The 19,252-nt window shown below is 39.7% G+C and overlaps 1 protein-coding gene across 1 annotated transcript in view; it reads right to left on the reverse strand.

The window, feature by feature from the left end:
- Positions 1-19,252, reverse strand: part of Nedd4 (E3 ubiquitin-protein ligase Nedd4) — a 91,800-nt gene that overhangs the window by 50,178 nt on the left and 22,370 nt on the right. The window contains exons 8-9 of the mRNA XM_076213293.1: positions 17,590-17,737; positions 6,094-6,240 (exon numbers count right to left, since the gene is read on the reverse strand). Of these exons, the coding sequence (XP_076069408.1) occupies positions 6,094-6,240; positions 17,590-17,737 (295 nt within the window). The remainder of the gene's footprint in view (positions 1-6,093; positions 6,241-17,589; positions 17,738-19,252) is intronic.

Here is a 19,252-nt window from a genome sequence, read left to right on the forward strand (position 1 = left end):
AGGACTGTATGCAGCACAAGATGAACAAGAATGGGATAGCATATATATACTGAATGCATTACATTGACTACACAAGATGTACTTGCTGAAGATTTTCTAGATGTGCAAAACCGTAGGAAGAAACCTACTACCACTGCATAAGAGAACTATAAAAACCACTAACAGAGTTTGGGTCATTGATGGAAAATAAAGTACTGAGTAGATAAAGAAGCAAGTGATGAAGAGGCCAAGGAAATGGCAATATATGTTTATGTATCTATGCAATAACAACACTAGTAAAGTGTTAAATTGGGCAGGAGTAACCATTAGTAAATTTAAAATAATGAAGCAGGGTGCTCTCATATAATTACATTTTCAGTGCTTAGTGCTAGAAAAGGATTAGGATCATTTACTGTAGGTCTGACCATATGGTTTTGTGGGATCAATTTTTGTGGGAGAGGAAGAATAGCCTGTAGGACAGTCAAGGGATAGCTGTTGTTGTTGTTGCTGTCATCAATCCCCTGACTGTCTAGCTAAGTCCTGTCTCCTTGAGGAATGCCATGGCTGGAACAGGGTTTTTCCACAAATCCCTTAGAAGGTATACTGTGTTGTTGTACGTTCATAAAGACCTGGAATCCAGGAGCCATGTTGTCAGAAATTTCAAACACTGGACTCAGAGTAACAGAATTTACTACTCTGAGTCCAGTGTTTGAAATTTCCAACAACTGTGTTGTTGGTATGTGTAAATGTGTACAATACAGTCTTCCATATTGTGTTGTACAATATTGTATGGGGTGAAGTGATACATCCTGGATAGTTATCTGCAATATGATCATCTGGCCTCTCCAGGTAGCTCAGAAGGTCTGGATGGTGTGCACTGCAATCTGGCCAAGTGGACTAAGTACTTTCAGGGGAGAGAGGATTCAGAGGTATGGATATCAGGGGGTCTGGCATGCAGCAATGTATTGCCTTTCAGCTTGTTGATGGAGCAGTGAGTAATATGATTATGGATATGCTTCTGGAGGCTGGTGTCTGGTGGTTGTGGAGGAACAGAGTATTTGTGTGAGATATAGGTATTTGGATGTTGTTCTGATGTTTCTTGGCATGTGTGGGTGTTCTGCTATGTAGTGTAGCAGGTGGGGTGTGTTTGTGGAGCCTGTGGCAAGTGTTTGTGTGACTCGTATCAAAGTGATCCTTGACTTTGAGGACTTTTATTTCATGGTATAAATGTTCTGTAGGTGTGTTTGTGCAGCCTGTAATTGTCTTTAGGGCTTCGTTTTGTATGGTCTGTAGGGTGTTGTGGTGTGTCTTAGTGAGATTACGGGTTCACGTGGGGCTCACATAATTCATCACTGAGAGTATACATTGTACATTGTAGTGGTAGTTTTTTTGCTTTGTCCAAATGTCGTTCCTGCAATTTAAGTGCATTAAGCTTAGGAGTGCATTTTGTCCTTATATTTGTGATATATTGTTTGAATGACATGGATGTATTTCATGTTATGCCAAGAACTTTGGGTGTGTGTGATATGAGTGCTATTGATATAGAGATGTGGTATGCATTTGTGCACCACTGTCCAATTAGTGAGAAGTGTGGCTGTAGATTTTTTGGGACTATTTGATTCTATTAGTAGTGAACCAGATGTTGAACATGTTGTGGTATGGTTGTAGTATTTCTGAGGCTTTGCTTGCATTACTGTGTGTGTATGTAATTGTTATGTCATTTACATATGGCTGTAGTATTTCTGAGGCTTTGCTTGCATTACTGTGTGTGTATGTAATTGTTATGTCATCTGCATATGGTTGTAGTATTTCTGAGGCTTTGCTTGCATTACTGTGTGTGTATGTAAATGTTATGTCATCTGCATATGAAGAGATTTGTATTTTTGAGGTGTCAGGTGCGGATATATTGAGCATGTATAAATTAAAGAGTGTGGGGGATAGAGCTGAGCCCTGTGGCACTCCAGTCCTAAAGTTTCTGGGTGCGATGATAGGCCATTATGCGACAAATACCCATTTCTACCTGCCAGATAACTGGCCAGCCATCTTTTGGTATCATTGTCTATGTGTTGTATAATTTTTTTTTTGTGAGGCTGTGACAGGCACCAAAGCTTTACCAGTGAAGTATTCTGTATAGATGCTTACCTGAATTGATACCATCGAAAACTCTTTGCACAAGGTTTATCAGAAGAGAGTGTTTGTGGAGTGTAGTGGTCTAAAACTGTATTGTGATTGAGCAAGGGTTGTGATGAGTTGTAGTATGAGGTATTCTATGACTTTGAAAGGGGGTGCAGAGAAGTCCCACTGGATGGTGTGATGCTGGAACTGTTGGGTCTTTGTTGGGTTTGGGAATTGTGATGATTTACCCATGCTTTCAAATGTCAGGTGTTGTGTGACAGCTGTAGTATGCAATGTTGGTGAGTGCATGTATGCCATGTGGTCCAAGGTGTTTTAGGTCGATGTTACTTATGTTGTCACGACCACAGGCAGATGAGTGCTTGAGGTTATAGATTATATGCTTTGTCTGGCTGTCTTTGAAGGGTGTGTAGTCTGGGATAGTTGTTGTTGTTGTTGTCATTCGCTAGACTGTCTGGGCAAGCAGTCCCACCTCCCTGAGGAACAAATGGGGTTTTCCCACAAATCCCTTATGGTGGCAGTGGTGGGATTAAATTCCTGAATAGTCAAGAACCAGCGAGCAAGTTTCCTGGACAAGTTCTCGCCTTTGAAAAGTTGAAGATGTGCCTGGTGGTCTGTATGGACTGTGACAGGATAGCCTAGTATTTATAGAATATATGTTCTGTTGTTGGTGTGCATAATTGTGTACAATGCAGTCTTCCATAATGTGTTGTATAGCATATTTATGCACCTATATGGAAAATTGTATTTCTTCCCATCTTTTCAACATGTGTTCTTAATCTACTCCCATGATCTCTTAAAGTCCTCCCATCTTTGATCAGGAAATCTCTTCAGTCAATGCAATCTATCCCCATTAGTGACCTGAACACTTTGATCATATGACCACTTTCTCTTCGATCTTTCAAAGTTGAGAGACCCAGTACTTTTAGTCTCTCCTCATATGGTTTATCTGCCAGGCTGGGGATCAGTTTGATTGCTGTATTCTGTATTCTCTTGATTTTGCTTATATCTTTCACTCTGTGTGCGGACCGTACTAATGACACAGGTTCCGGTCTTGGTTGTATCAGGGTTTTGATGAGTTTTTTCATCAACCCTTCATCCATGTAGCAGAATGCCACTTTAACCACTTCCATACGGTGATGCCTACGTAGGCGGCATGAGGAGCAAGTGGGTACTCGATGATGCCGACGTCGGCATCTTGATTATATTTATTGTAGTCGTACCTACATAACCTCCATTCTCTCTAAACTGGCTTCATCATATTTTCTATGGTTATCAAAATACACGGGTGAAAGAGAACGAACGATTGAGCACTGACTTTATTTTCTATAATACGATTATTATGACGCAACATCGCACGTCGGGCTGCTAATGCTGCCAGACCTGCGATGTGCCCCGGAGTGAAGAGGTTAATCTTCTGCAGTAGTCCATATGTTTTTCCCGCAATCCTGCTGATATGTCTGTCAGGTGACAGGTTGTCTTCTATCAACCTTCCAAGTCCTCTTCTTTTGCTTTTGTAATGGGTTCGTTTTCCTCATAATAGTTTAAGGATGGCCTTTTGCCGCTATGGCCCATTTCCAGTCTTTTGCATTTTTTGGTATTGAACTTCATTTCCCATTCTTTGCTCGATGCAAAAATAGTATTTAATCTTTTGCGATCTTCTACCATCCTCCTCATTTTCTACTCTTCTCATGATTTTTGCATCATCTGCAAACATGTTGGCATAGCTTGTTGTTCCTTTCATCAAGTCATTAAATGGAAAACATTATTGGTGCAAGCACTGAACCTTGTGGAACTCCTCTCGTTACTCTTCAGCTTGGCATCTTGTCCTTTACTACAGTCCTCATGTATCTTTCCTTCAAAAACTCTTTAATCCATTCTAATAGTTTGCCTTTCAGTCCTCCAACATGCTCCAATTTCCACATAAGTCAACTGTGAGGTATTTTATCAAATGCCTTCTCTTGGTCCAGGTACACATAGTCCACCCACTCCTCTCTCTCTTGGAACACATCAATCACTTGAGTAAAAGCTTAAAAGGTTCAACACATAACCTTCCAGATCTGAAGCCAAACTGACTGTCTGTCAGAATGTTCATCTTTTCAAGCTATCTGATACATCAATCTTTCTGTCTTTTCACATAATACTGGCACATAATTTAGTGATGTTTCCTTGTTTCCATCTTTGTGAATTGGTACCACATTTGCCCTTTTCCAATCAAGTGGCACAATGCTTTCTTTCATTGAACAAGTAATAAGACTGTGGATCTTGTCCACTAGTTGTTCCCTACATTATTTAAGTATCCAGTTTGAGATCCCATCAGGTCCTGAGGCTTTTGTCACATCCAATGATCCCAGGAGATTGAGCACTTCCTCATTTCTACATTTATATCTGCTACACCTGGCTTTTTGCTCCTCTCACTTTTCTCCAAAAAGTTGCGCTCTTTTGTGAGGACCGATTGGGAACTTTCATTCATTATTTCTGCCTGAGCTAAGGCCTCTTCAAAGACCTCACCGTCTACTATTAACTTGGTGATTTCTTCCCTCTGTGTCAATTTACCATTTATGAACCTGTAAAATGGCTACCCCCCATGTAAGGGGGAAAAAGTCTTTGGTATATGCATGTATATAAAACAGCTTTGGTTCATCTTTGCATTTTTCTATTACACCTTTTTCAAAATTGCTTTCTTCCTCCCTGCAAACTCTGGTATAGTTATTCCTAACTTGTTTGTAAGCTAGGAATGTGTGCACGTGTTTTAGTTATGAGGGTGTTATTGATAACAAGGCACAGTGTGTATTTGCTTTCTGCTGTTCAGTTGGTGAGATGTGTGGCTGTGGATTTGGTTGGGGCTATTTTGAATCTATTTGTAGTGAACCAGGTGTTGAGTGTGTCAAGGTATGGCTGTAGTATTTCTGTGACTCTACATTATGATGTGTGCATGTAATTTAATAAGTCATCTGCATAAGAAGAGATTTGTATTTCTGGGGTGTGGGTATATCATGCATGTATAGATTAAAGAGTGTGGGGAATAGGATGGAGCCTTGAGGTACTCCATTCCTAAAGTTTCTGGTGTGTGATGATTGGCCATTATATGACACAGGTATTTCTACCCACCAGATAATAAACAGCCATCTTTTGGTATTATTGTGCATGACTGTGTTGTATATATATATATATATATATATATATATATATATATATATATATATATATATATATATATATATATATATATATATATATATATATATATATGTTCTTGTTGATCAGCCAGTTAAACCACTTGGGTTTAACATAAACATGTTAGTGACAGAAGTCAATCCAATAGTGTTTTATATATCTTAGTCAGTTAATCATCAAGTGGATTGGGAGAATGCTAAATCTATTACATGTAACAATAATACTATAGAGGAATTAACTGAATGTACTCAAATTCAAATACAGTATAACCAAGGTTTAAACGTAAAAATTGAGCTTCATATAAATGGTATCACTTTATAAATAAGGAATCATCCAAGCTATTTAGATTGCAAATTCGTAGCAGTTTACCTTACCATCACTCAATATGACCTTCTCTACCATGCTGTTTTATCATTTGTCTTGTACTAAGCACTGTAAATGTAATTACATGGAAGCACTCAACTTCATTAGATTATTTTTCTTAATGGTTACTCTTGCATGCATGCATATATCATACTATATATACATATACATACATACATACATATACATACATATATATATATATATATATTTATATATATATATATAAGATATATATGTATATAGATATTTATATATATATATATATATTATATACTGTACTGTACTGTAGGTGCAATGTGTAGCATGTACTTCTAATCCATGAAGGAATGTAAGGTAATATATGCAATACAAATGACACCTATGTGGAATATAGCACAGCCAATATATGAATACAAGGATCTGAGAGCATACAACGGAGATGTGCAGGTCATTGCTCACCTCCTCGGAGGCCACCTCATCAAAGCCGGGTTGTGTCTCTTCCTCTTCCTCCTCCTCGTCTCCCTCTTCCCCCTGTTCCTCCCCATCTTCTTCCTCATCCTCATCCCCATCCTCCTCTCCTCCTTCCTCCTCCTCCAAGTTGTTGTCCTGCGGAGGAGCACAAGGCAGCCCCCGAAGATACCCAAGAGACATGCAAGGGAGGAGGGGGAGGGAAGGCATGCAGGATCATTAGTTTGCTACACAAATCATTTAGAGCTTGGAGAGAATACCATTTAGTATTTGTAATATGAGGATCATGTGGACATAACAAGATGCCAGTGAGAGAATCATAACCATGAAAAGATATATATATAAATTATGTATACACAAAATTTCATTCAATTTAGCTGTGTAATGCAAGAATATATGTAACAAAACTTTTAATGTAAAAAAAACAACAACATGGAATTTGGCTTTAAGATGATATGCAAAGTTTAAATAAAAAAGAAAAAAAAAAGCCATCTAATATACTTGCAGCTATCTACTATTTCATATACCCAACTAATCTTAATGTGGAAATAAAAATGTGATAAATTAACTCTACATATAAGAGAAACAAACAGTGCAGTTCATAATATCAATAGTATCTATAATTCAAATAATGCCACTTAGGAATATCCTTGTAAACTCGATTTTCACTCTATCTTTTACACTTTCTTCCTATACAACATTGTGTACCTAACTGTAATATACAGGAAATGTTATATTTATGAGATCCCAAATTTCTACTCCAACAATAATACATTGTTTTGAAAATTATGGATTCAGCTTGGGTCATGCTGACTTCCAAGCTATCCGAGGAATTAATATATTTGCATATAAAGATTTCTATCCTTTAAACTTTTTTTACAACTCGTTATAATGAACTCGTGACTCTTCTTCATCCCAGACCATGAGATCTTATCAGTCAGTCTTATCTATTCCCTTTAGTGTCCAGAACACTCTAATTATATCACCTCTTACTCTTCTTTCTCTCAATGCTGGTGGATCCAATGTTTTCAATCTTTCTTCACACATTTTAACTGCATGGCTAAAAACTACTTTGGTCACAGCTTTTTGTATTCTCTCAATCTTGTTTATATTAGAACATATGAACATAAGAATGAAGGAGACTGCAAGAGACCATAAGGCCTACACTAGGCAGCTCCATATCCATCAGCACCTATCATCCCCATCACACAACTACTGCATATTCCAATCTGAGGCAAATCAGTCATTCTATGTTTATTTCTTCCGTCATCACCACCTAGTCCATGTAGTGAGGAGCCACTTTTATGCTCAAAAGTCTATGTTTCACCCATAGTTTTTACTATTATGTTTGTCAGTGGCCAGCCCTCCTAGATCTTTCCCTTCTTTTTCTTTTGTAACTGATTCTTATTCATTGATCTTTTTGAATTGTACCCATTTCCAATATTTTGCAATATGTGGCATTAAAGTTAATTGTCTACAATCGACTCCATGAATATATGCTATCAAATCAATTATAGAATTTGGAGGTCTATTGTAGTGCTTGTGATCTGGGTGTCTATATGTTTGTATTGTATTTTTTTTTTTTTATGTGTTCAATGGGCTGTTTGTGTGATATGGTAGGAGGTTTTGAGGGTTTTTGCATAGAACTGTGTGCTCATCACTGTCTTGTGCTGCTTTGTGGAAAAGATTTTAATTTGAGTGAATATGATTGAATGTCTTTGTGCAACCAGTTATTATTAATGCTTTACTTTGTAATTGCTTGTAGGATGTCTTTATTTTCATAATCATTGGATACCATGTTGTGGAGGGATCAATGATGGGTACCTGGCAGTGGTGATCCTGCAAGATGTACAGCAGAGAGGAACATCTCCCTTCTGCTGCCCTTTTAGAAAACATGTCATCCCCCTCACTTCCATCAGGAGGTGGTGACCTGAGGGGCTGACATTTGGTCTTTGGACCAGGTTTTATGCCTGTATGAAACTGAACTGTTTCTTCCACCCATATAACTAGACCTGACAACTGACAACTACTCCCCTCCACCAACTACTACTACTATTTTCAGCCACTGATAAACAATCCCGCACTTAAACAACACAGAAAGCAGTCCAAAAGTTCTTCCCAGAGGAATTTATGGGAGGACCTACAGGACCATTGCCAGCCACTGTGAGGTTACAGGTTTCCAGTCACAGAAACTCTAGGGAACAACTATCATCATTACAATGCAGTGGATACATAATTGAATATAGTTTTAAAATTTGCTCATATATAGTATTTCTTTCTGCCATCCAAATTGTGTACCTGCCACTGTTCTTCATATTTTCAGTTTCTTATTTGCCTTCACAGTCAGGGCTTTGATGTGCAGGTTGAATATTATGTGTCTATAAAAAATGAGACCTAGTACTTTATGATTTTTGTTATATGTGAATGTGGGCACAAGTGAAATGATGTACAAAGAAAATGGGAAACTAACAAGAGATGGAAAAAAATTAATATTATATATACATACACACATATATATATATATATATATATATATATATATATATATATATATATATATATATACATATACGTATATACTTATATCAAACTAGACCTAAATGCCACATCTTCACTAAGAAAGATGTGGGAGGAGGCAATAAAAAAGTTTAAAACTCATACAGAGGACCCAGATAAGATATCTATGAGGCAGTTGCATTTGCCAGCAACACATACCCATCAGTATTGACAAAGTGGCACCTCCAAAGGTCCCAAGGGACCAAACACTAGGCAGTCACCAGCTGCTCTGAGGTCATGACCTGGCTGCATTGGATTGGACAAAACAGGCCCCTGAGGTCTGACCCACCACAGTGGGTCGAACAAAACGAGTCTTCTGGAACACCTGCAGCCCCCAGCTGTGCTGGGCATCTCCCAAGTGACAGTTAATGCGAGGTTCATAACCTAACCCCAGTAAATATAAGGGGTCACTGGGAGTTCATCGGTGATAAACAGCCTCAGGGACCAAGAGAACAATCTCCTACCACCTCCCACACCATGACAGACAGCCTTGAGAATTGAGGAATTAATTTCCCGTCACCTCCCATACTGTGACATTCACCACCTCCTACACTACCAGTCAAGAACACAGGCCATGCATCACCCAACAGGAATTCACCCATCGAGGACAGACCACCTAGGAGGATCACCATCTCCTCCTCCTACACCCCCACTCCTCTTGCAGTCAGAAGTGAGCTTTTACCTGTTCTTAGGCACCAACCTTTAAAATAAATTAACAAAACTTTCCAGAGTTTGCCTTCAACCAGGCCCACATCTTCTACATTCCTGACATCTGGCTGCCCATTGTTTGGGCCCCTGATTCCCCACTCTGCCAATTGCCAGCCGCTTGAATACTACCAGCTCATCAGCCTGCCTGCCTGCCTGCCTGGCTACCTGCCTGCCTGCCAGCTTGCCAGCCTGACTGCTTGCCTGTATTTCTCTAATTGTATTCTACGGGAAGGGGAGCTATGTTCGTGGTGTCCCGTCTTTGTATCTCGCAACATCTAGTTTGTTCTTAAATTCATGTATGGTATTTGCACACACTACTGTTTTGTCCAATTTGTTCCAGACACCCACCACTCTGTGTGGAAAGTTGTTCTTTATCAAATATTTTCTATAACTGTGCTGCCTGCTTATCTGCCTACCTGCCTGCCTGCCATCTCACCAGCCTGCCTACTTGCCTGTCTACCTGCCTCCATGCTCACTTCTTCTCTTCTACCACCTTTTCATCCAATTATTTATTACCTTTCTTTCTGTTGTCTTCCATCCTCCTTGTCCTACATACCATCTTTCCACACTTTGTCACTTCTTCTTAAACACATCCCTCCTATTCTTCTTCTAATCCTACTACTAATCCTACTTCTAATCCTACTTATCCTTTATCCCTAACTGCTTCCCGCTCTTCTCTCAACTTCTCATGGTATTCCTTCCCAGCGTTTCTCAACCCAGGTTTCACGGAACCCTAAGGTTCCGCAAAAGGTTAATGTAATAATGTAATATAGACATCATTCCATCTATCATTATGATGAAAATAAAATGAGAAAGATGGGGTATACGTGTTTTTTGTTTTTGTTTTTTTTTGTGCACAGGGGTTCCTTGAGACATTCAATTTATTTCAAAGGTTACCCAAGGGTAAAAAAGGTTGAGAAACACTGCTCTACGTCAATGACTGAAAGGAGAAGGAAAGTAACCATGGGTAGTCAATTCTATGCGAGATACTGGATGGAGGAGAATTGAAATTGATTAAAAGAAACCTTAGGCCCAGTCCAGTGACTGAGACCCAGCCCTAAACACCTCCATGTGGAGAAGAGACTTTTGAAAATATTTTAACCACTTCGGTACAATGATGCTTATGTAGGCATCATGAGACACAAGTGGGTACACAAGGATAACGGTGTCAGCATCTTGATTATATGTATTTTTTGTAGTTGTACATAAGTTACCCACAGATTCTGTGAACTGGTGTTTATCATTACTCAGAGTAAAAGAGAACTAGTAATGTGGCAGTGACTTTATATTTTATAATGTGAGTAGTGTGATACATCATTCATATGGCAGCCAATGCTGCACATGAGAATTTGAGTTGTACTGAAGTGGTTAAAAATGGACAGCAGGGAAATGTCTCTGTTCTTCATCCTATCATTGGTCCAAATTGATTAGATTCGGTTTTATGTAGCAAACCCCCCCTATCAGGAGGCTAAGGCATTGTCCCTTAGAGAGGACCTTGTATTGTGGAATTTAATGAACCATGTCATTGGTCCAACTCTCTGGTGGCACAGTTTTGAACTGCCGTAACCTTGCCCTCCGCTTCAAGTAGTGAAGCTCGAACCCACTTGGCCAGCGAGCATCCAAACTGATTAGAATGATCACAACAGTTTCCTGTCTGGCCCAATTCTAAAAGTATTTATTCTGTCTTCTTTGATGCTACAATAATGGTAATCATGGAAATATTTCAATGAAGTCATAAGACCTAAGCCAGTGCTTCTAAAAGTAGATAAATTAATCATCAATAAGCACACACCATCACACTCTTAATACCATACCAAAGGCTTTTTTTCCCCCTTATACGGGAGGTAGCCAAAAAGACAAAGGCATAGAAACCACTCCCACCCATTCCATCCCCCACATACTCCATTCCCCTCTGCCCTTTTCCCTCCCTCTTACCTTGGTACCTCATTTAATGATAACAAATAACTTTGTCTTTTGAAAAAAAATTAAGTTAACTTAATTCCAAATATTTTATTAATTTACCTAATTGTATTTACCTAACTGTAGTATACAGGAAAGGAGCAATGTCCATTGGGTCCTGTATCCTATTTTCTAATTATCCAACATACCTAGACTCAATTTCATGTACGGTTCCAACTAAATCTATATCTTTGATTTCCAATTATCATATTTAGATTTGAACTCGTGTATTGTTTGAGCTTGGGCTATACCACCTTCTAAGCTATTCCACATATATATACATCTGTATGGAAAACTGTATTTCTTCACATCTTTTCAACATGTGGTCTTTTTTAATTTACTTCCATGACCTCTTCAAGTCCTCCCATCTTTAATCAGGAGATCTCTTCTATCAATGCAATCTATCCCCTTTAGTGACCTGAATACTATAATCATGTCACCTCTTTCTCTTCGATCTCTCAAAGTTGGCAGACCCAGTGCTTTTGGTCTCTCCTCATATGGTTTATCTGCCAGGCTAGGGATCAGTTTGGTTACTACCATTTGTATTCTCTCAATCTTGATTACATCCTTCACTCTGTGTGGGGACCATACTACTGATGCATATTCCAGTCTTGGTCATATCAGGGTTTATTTACCTAGTTGTATTATACAGGAAGAGCATTATGCTCGTGGTGACCCATCTTTGTATCTCTCAGCATCAAGTTTTTTCTTATAATCTTGAATAGTGTTTCCACACACTGTTTCACTGTCTAATTTGTTATGTTACAGCAATTGTGCATCACAGGAAGGCAAACATGGAACAAGAAATAAAGATAACCAAGATGCAGTGGAGAAATATTTTTTAAGTGAATATGTAGCCAAAGCCTTGTGTGTAGCATGAAATGCAGCAACTCAAGTGCATTTGCAAACAAAAACTGTAACATGTTGCTTTAAGTGCATTACTCCAAAATGAGCAGAATAAAATTGAAGTTTGAAGTCATTCATTGCAATAATGTGCTTAAGATATGGACTGAAATGGGATTAGTAATATATCATTACTATACAATTGAAATTTTCATTCCAATGCCATGCAATCTATCAGTTGTAAATCCCTATGAAATCCATCTGGTTTCAAAGATATCAACATACTCAAAAGATTTATCCCAAAAGACTTTACAATACCTAATCCAGAATAAAATAAGTGAATAAACAGCAAAACATAATAATCCAGCAAAAAGTGTAAACTTCTATGATGTACTGACTCCGTTTCACTAGTAAAACCTTGAACAGCAGCACAAAATAACTATAACAGAAATGGTAATTCAATTGACCTAGATGAAATTCAATCCATTCAACATGAAGACTTTATAAGGTTTGTTTAGAAAGAAAAATAATAATAATAATAATAATAATAATAATAATAATAATAATAATAATAATAATAATAATAATAATAATAATAATAATAATAATAATGATAATAATAATAAAAAATGAAAAAAAAAAAAAATCATTCAAGCTGTGGAAGACCCAAAAACTGGGTCTGTTTTCAAACCCCATTCTGCCTATGCTCTATTTTTCAGCCGTGCAAAACTTCCCAACATACAACAAAATCTATATGACTATATGACACCATACTGCAATCCTGTCATACAAACTGGTATGAAGAAGAAGAAATGATTGAAAAACTTTCTAGTCAAGAGATTGCAGGATATCTCAAAAATAAATCGGGGATCTATAGGAGTCTCCAGGTCTCCCAAGGAGCAATACATTTCCTATACATATACCAAAAAGTTCTTAATACCCTTGTAAGGGAGGGTGGCCTATATTATCATGTCATTTAGTCTAATGAAGTGGTCTCTTCACATCAAACTCGTAGCAGATCAAAGCAATATTATCATACATATGCCAAAAGACCCTTTCCCTCTTATTAGGGGCTGGACAATACAGTAAACCCTTGATATAACAGATCTCAATATACCGGATATTGGATATGACGGACAAAAAAATCTGACCAGACAAACCCTTGCTATAACGAGTTTACATCTGTTATAGTGAGGGATCCTTGGTTATAACAGATCTTCAGATATAACGACAGACTCCTGCCACCATATTGTCCATTATATTGAGAGTTTACTGTAATTTCTAATCCTACTAATTTCTAATACTGTCCAGTATTTCCATTGGATATAACAGATCCTCGGTTATAACAGATCTTTGGATATAACGACAGACCCATCCCCGTATCATCCATTATATCATGGGTTTACTGTATTATTACAAATCCTATTCAAACTACTCAACTTCCCCACACCAAACCTGCTGCACAACATCAAAGCTCTTACATATTAAGATATATACAAATAAAGGACCTTATCCCTCTTGTAGGAAGAAATGACAAAAATAGCAACCCAACACCACAACCACAAAACAGCAGACAAAAACAAATTTCCTTCAGTAAGCTGGCACAAAGCAATGTCTGCATCCCGGTCATTACTGACACTGATTACCCCTGATTAGTAAGAATCTAAGAAGCACACAACAGTCGGTTTAAACGGCCAACCTCTCCCACTAGATGAAAACCGATACTGGACATATTTGACAGGATCAATCTTCATCCCACACATTAAGACCTCAATGAAGATAAATAAGAAACTGTACATATTTAGAACAGTGGCAGATTGATAGCAGAAATGATTATTATTGTATATAAATAACTCATAAGAACTAATCTATGCATCCACAGCATGGTTTCCAACAATTAGGAAAACAAAGACTTTCCACAAGCAGCATATAATAAAGCATTAAGAATAATAACTGGTTGCACCAAAACAAACTCAATGAGACATCTACATTCCAAACCCAAATTACCTTTCCATACAGCACCATGTGAAAATGATGGGCACACATTTCTATGCAAGAGTTCTTCCCACACCACTTAACACAAACACAGACCCAAAAAACATAGCATAAAAACAACTATCTATCCATCTATCTATACACCAAATGGCTTCTTCCTCCTTACATGGAAGGTAGCTAGCTAAACCATACACCCATCCCACTCCCATACATCCCTGTCTCCCACCCACTGCCTGGGTCAGAAGCAATGCAGCAAGACACAACACATTTTTAGTAAGGTCCACCTCTTAATTTACATGATAACCTTCTCTCTTCATCCCCCATTCAAAATTAGAGAAGACAAGGAGAAATCCCTTTGGGCCAAGTCAATTGATGGTCCACTCCCAATCATTCTCCACTCGCATCTATATCTTGCCTTCTCCCTTCCCTGCTCAACAGACATTCTCCTTTTACTCAAGGCCCATTCATCTCGCTCATCCATCCTATTCTTGGTCTTCTCAATTTCACTCCACCCACTTCTACCTTCTACACTCTTTTTTGCTCATTTTTCTTCATTCATTTTTTCCATGTGCCCAAACCATCCCAGTATTCATTCATAAGCCCTATCTGCCAGCTCCCTTTCAACCCTACACTCTCCTCCTTACCTCCTCATTTCTCACTCTATTCATCCTCGTAATTTCCACCATATTTTTCAAACACTTTATTTCATAAACATTTAAATTTCTCCTTCCTGTCTTCCTTAAATTCTACGTCTCTGCCCCATCATGGTAGGCACAATCATCATCTCCATCTATATATCAATAGGCTTATTCACAAGCCCCCTTGTAAGAGACGTAGCCACTCAGGGCATACAACCACCCCCATCAATATTACTTCCACCCTTCACCCATTCCACTCTCATCCTCCACCCTTTCCTCCTCATCATCTGCACTCCTCATGGATAACAGGTCATCCCTGTATCCCACCCACTGCCCTGGGTCAGAAGCAATGCAGCAAGACACAGCTCGGCAACACTTCCATGCAAAATCAGAAACACTCATTAATAGACTGCCAAATTCCATACAACATAAGACATATCCAGAACTCAATCTAACACAGAAATCACATCCAAAACAAGCAAGAATAGCATTGGCATGCCTAGCTGAAGTCACTATTTCACACTGAAACAATTCTATTAAATTTTATATACCAAAGGCTTCTTTCCAAGCCAGGACATGCATACAACCCCATCCATTCCACTCCTGTCCATCAACCATTTGTTTCCTTTTCATCTTAGCTCCTCATGAATCTGTCTCCTGTCCATTGCCTGGGTCATAAGCAATGCTGCAAGACAGCAAGTTCACAGCAGGGCTAGCCCATTCATTTACACAGTGATCCTTCATCCTTGTCCCCTCATACATACATTCATATACCAAAGGCTTTTTCCCCCTTACAAGGGAGGAAGCCAAAGTCAACAGGTATAATTTCACTCCCACTCATTCCACCCCTATTCACCATCCCTCCCTCCCTCCCTCTCATCTTGGCTCTTCCTGAATGACGGGGCAACCCTGCATCTTGCCCACTGCCCTGGGTCAGAAGCAATGCAGCAAGACACAGTACATCCACAGCATGGCCACTTCATTTAATCGGTGACCTCCCCTCTCCGTCCCATCATGCAGTAACATTGAAGACAGAGAGAAATATCTTTGGGTTGCATCAAAATATCATTCACATACAACCACTCTCTTACCCTCCCCTATCCCCCACCCACTCCCTTCCATGCACCATAGATATATACACAGCCATTCTCCACTCACCCCTATCTTCTGTCTTCTCCCTTCCTTCCTCAACAGACATCCCCCTCATACAAGCATCGAAAAGACAAGGAGAAATCCCTTCAGGCCATGTCAATTTATTGTCCATTCACAAGCATTCTCTATTGACACCTATCTATTTCCCTCTCCCTTCCCTGTTTTAAATTCTCTTTTTACTCAAAGCCCCCTTCACCCCATCCATCCATCTCATCCTTGATCTTCCCCACAAGTTCACTCCACCCACCTCTGTTTTCCACATTCTTTTTGCCAATTTTTCTTCACTCATTTTTTCAATGTCCCCAAACCATTAGCCCTATCTTCTAGCTCCCCTTCTACCCCTAGCTCTCCTCCTCACCTCTTCATTTCTCACCCTATCAATACTTGTAATCCCTGTCATACTTCTCAAATACTTTATCTCAAATACATTTAATTTTCTCCTTTCTGCCTTCCTTAAATTCCAAGTCTCTGGCCCATACAATGTCATAGGAACAATCAACCCTCTTTGCATCTATTCCCGGATACCTATTTATCATGACAATCTTCATTCCCCCAAGACATCAATTGTTTCCCTCACTCTACAGTTTACCTCCACCTCCATTCCTTGTCACATGTGACCCTAAATACAGAGACCACATTATACTACACTGTTCTGCACTCACTCCAAACATTTCCTTAAAATTACTTCACTGTGGTATCGGTTAAATCAGTGACTGACCAGTTTCTTGTGGACCCGAGGTTTCCTTCAATAAAGAACTGGAGTAACAGATCGATTGACTTCTCTCACTACCAGAATCATGCACACTCACAAACACCCACACCACACCCAATAACCTATCTATCTATATATCAAGGACTTTTTCCCCCTTACATGGGAGGTAGCCAAGTCAAAAGGCACAACCAACTCCCACCCATTCCACTCCCATCCACCACCCTTCCCCTCCTCTCATCTTAGCTCCTCATAGATGATGGGTCATCCCTGCATCCTACCCACTGCCCTGGGTCAGAAGCAATGTAGCAAGACACAGCACATACACAGCAAAGCTGCTTCATTTCATCAGCGAGCCCCCCTCTCCATCCCCTCATGCTAATAAAGGGAAGATGGGGAGAAATCCCTTTGGGCTGTGTAAACCTGACCACATATTTTCATATTTACTCATATAATCCTTGATGAAACTTTCTTACATTCAACCAAATCTCATCAGTCCCAAAAAAGGAACACATTTTTCTGGCCTTTTCTCTACTTCAGACACACAACTGACGACATTTCCAAACTCAACCTCAGAATTCCCTTTTGTTGTTTCGCTCATTCCTAAAAATCTTTGACCTTACATGCTGCCAATATCCTTTTTGCTCTAACTTGTTTCACAAGCAAACACATTCAGACCCTCCTCTATTGTCTTGTCTAGAATAAAATAAATAAATAAATAAAAAAAAGGGGGGCTCCAAGTCTCTCTGCTCTGCCCATACAGTTTCCTAACATAACATGCATGACAAAACATTGGTAGCATTCTATCATCACACAACAGACACTCAACAGGACTTATATATAATAAATAAATACATAAATAAACTCATGCAAAACTATTTTTCCTTCCTATCAAGGCACTAGCTGCTACACAAAATCTAAACTCACCCCTTGCAGCACTGATGTATTGTCTCCTCTTGAAACTTCTGTGTCGTCAACAGAAATGTGGAAGCGTCGCCGAAATTCGTTCCTGAATTCATTCTGAGCTGACTCCATTCGCTGGTAACGAGCTTGCTCTCTGTTGGGCTGCGAATTCCTAAAAAAATAAAATAAATAAATAAATAACAATTATAATAATAACATACATACATATACCAAGGCTTTTTCCCCCTTACAAGGGCGGTAGCCAAAAAGAAAAAAGGCATAAAATCATTCCCACCCATTCCATCCCTGAATACACTCCACACCCCTCCACCCTCCCTCTTATCTTAGCACCTCCTGAATGACGGGTCATCCCTGCACCTTGTCCACTGCCCTGGGTCAGAAGCAGTGTCGCAAGACACAGCACATCCACAGCAAGGCCGCTTCATTAAATCGGCAACCCCCCCCCTCTCTGTCCCCCCATTGCATAAAATGAGAGGACGGGGAGAAATCCCTTCGGGCTGCGTCAAATTTTGCTCACACATACTACCTCACCCCCCATCCCCCCGCCCATTCCACCTCATGCAATCACATCATCCATATACAACCATTCTCCATTCACCCGTCTTCTGTCCTCTCCCGTCCTTCCTAAACAGACATTCCCCTCTTCCCCAAAGCCCCCTTCACCCCATCTATCCACCTCATCCTAGGACGTCCCCTCATGTTCACTCCATCCACATCTTTTTGGGCTTTTATGGATCTGGAAAAGGCTTATGATAGGGTAGACAGGAAGGCACTGTGGGAGGTTATGCAGATATATGGGATAGGAGGAAAGCTTCTGGGAGCTGTCAAGAGTTTTTATGAGAGTAGTAGAGCTTGTGTCAGGATAGGAAATGGAGAGAGTGAGTGGTTCGAGGTAAAGGTGGGACTTCGTCAAGGATGCGTTATGTCGCCCTGGCTGTTCAACTTATACATGGATGGGGTGGTGCGAGAGGTAAATGCAAGGGTAGTGAGTCAGGGATTGGAGATGGTTAAAGAAAATGGAGAAAAGTGGGAGGTGAGCCAGCTGTTGTTTGTGGACGACACTGCGCTTGTGGCAGGATCGGAGGAGGGATTGAGGAAGTTGGTGGCAGAGTTTGGGAGAGTATGTGACAGAAGAAAGCTAAAGATAAATGTGGGTAAAAGTAAGGTGATGAGATGTACAAGGGGTGAAAGTGGCAGTAGACTGGAAGTGAGCATTAAGGGAGAGCAACTGGAGGAAGTGGATAGTTTTAGATACTTGGGTGCAAATGTGGCAGGGAAAGGTGGAGTGCAAGTGGAGGTAGAATGTAGATTGAGAGAAGCGAGTAAATGCCTTGGTGGATTAAAGAGTGTAATGAGGAATAGACATTTGGGAATGGATGCTAAGAGGAGACTGTATGAAGGAGTGATTGTGCCAACAGCACTGTATGGGGCAGAAACATGGAACATAAGAGAGGAAGAGAGAAGGAGTTTGAATGTGTTTCAGATGAGGTGTCTGAGAAGTATGATGGGGGTTACTAGGCTAGATAGAGTGAGAAATGAGGAGGTGAGGAGGAGAACAGGGGTGGAAAAGGAGCTGGGAGATAGGGTTGATGAAAGAATATTAGGATGGTTTGGACACATGGAAAGAATGAGTGAAGAAAGACTAGTAAAAGAAGTGTGGAAGGCA

The sequence above is a fragment of the Oratosquilla oratoria genome, chromosome 31 (assembly GCF_046742065.1).
Source record: "Oratosquilla oratoria isolate Oo_2021 chromosome 31, ASM4674206v1, whole genome shotgun sequence".
NCBI classification, from domain to species: Eukaryota; Metazoa; Arthropoda; class Malacostraca; order Stomatopoda; family Squillidae; genus Oratosquilla; species Oratosquilla oratoria.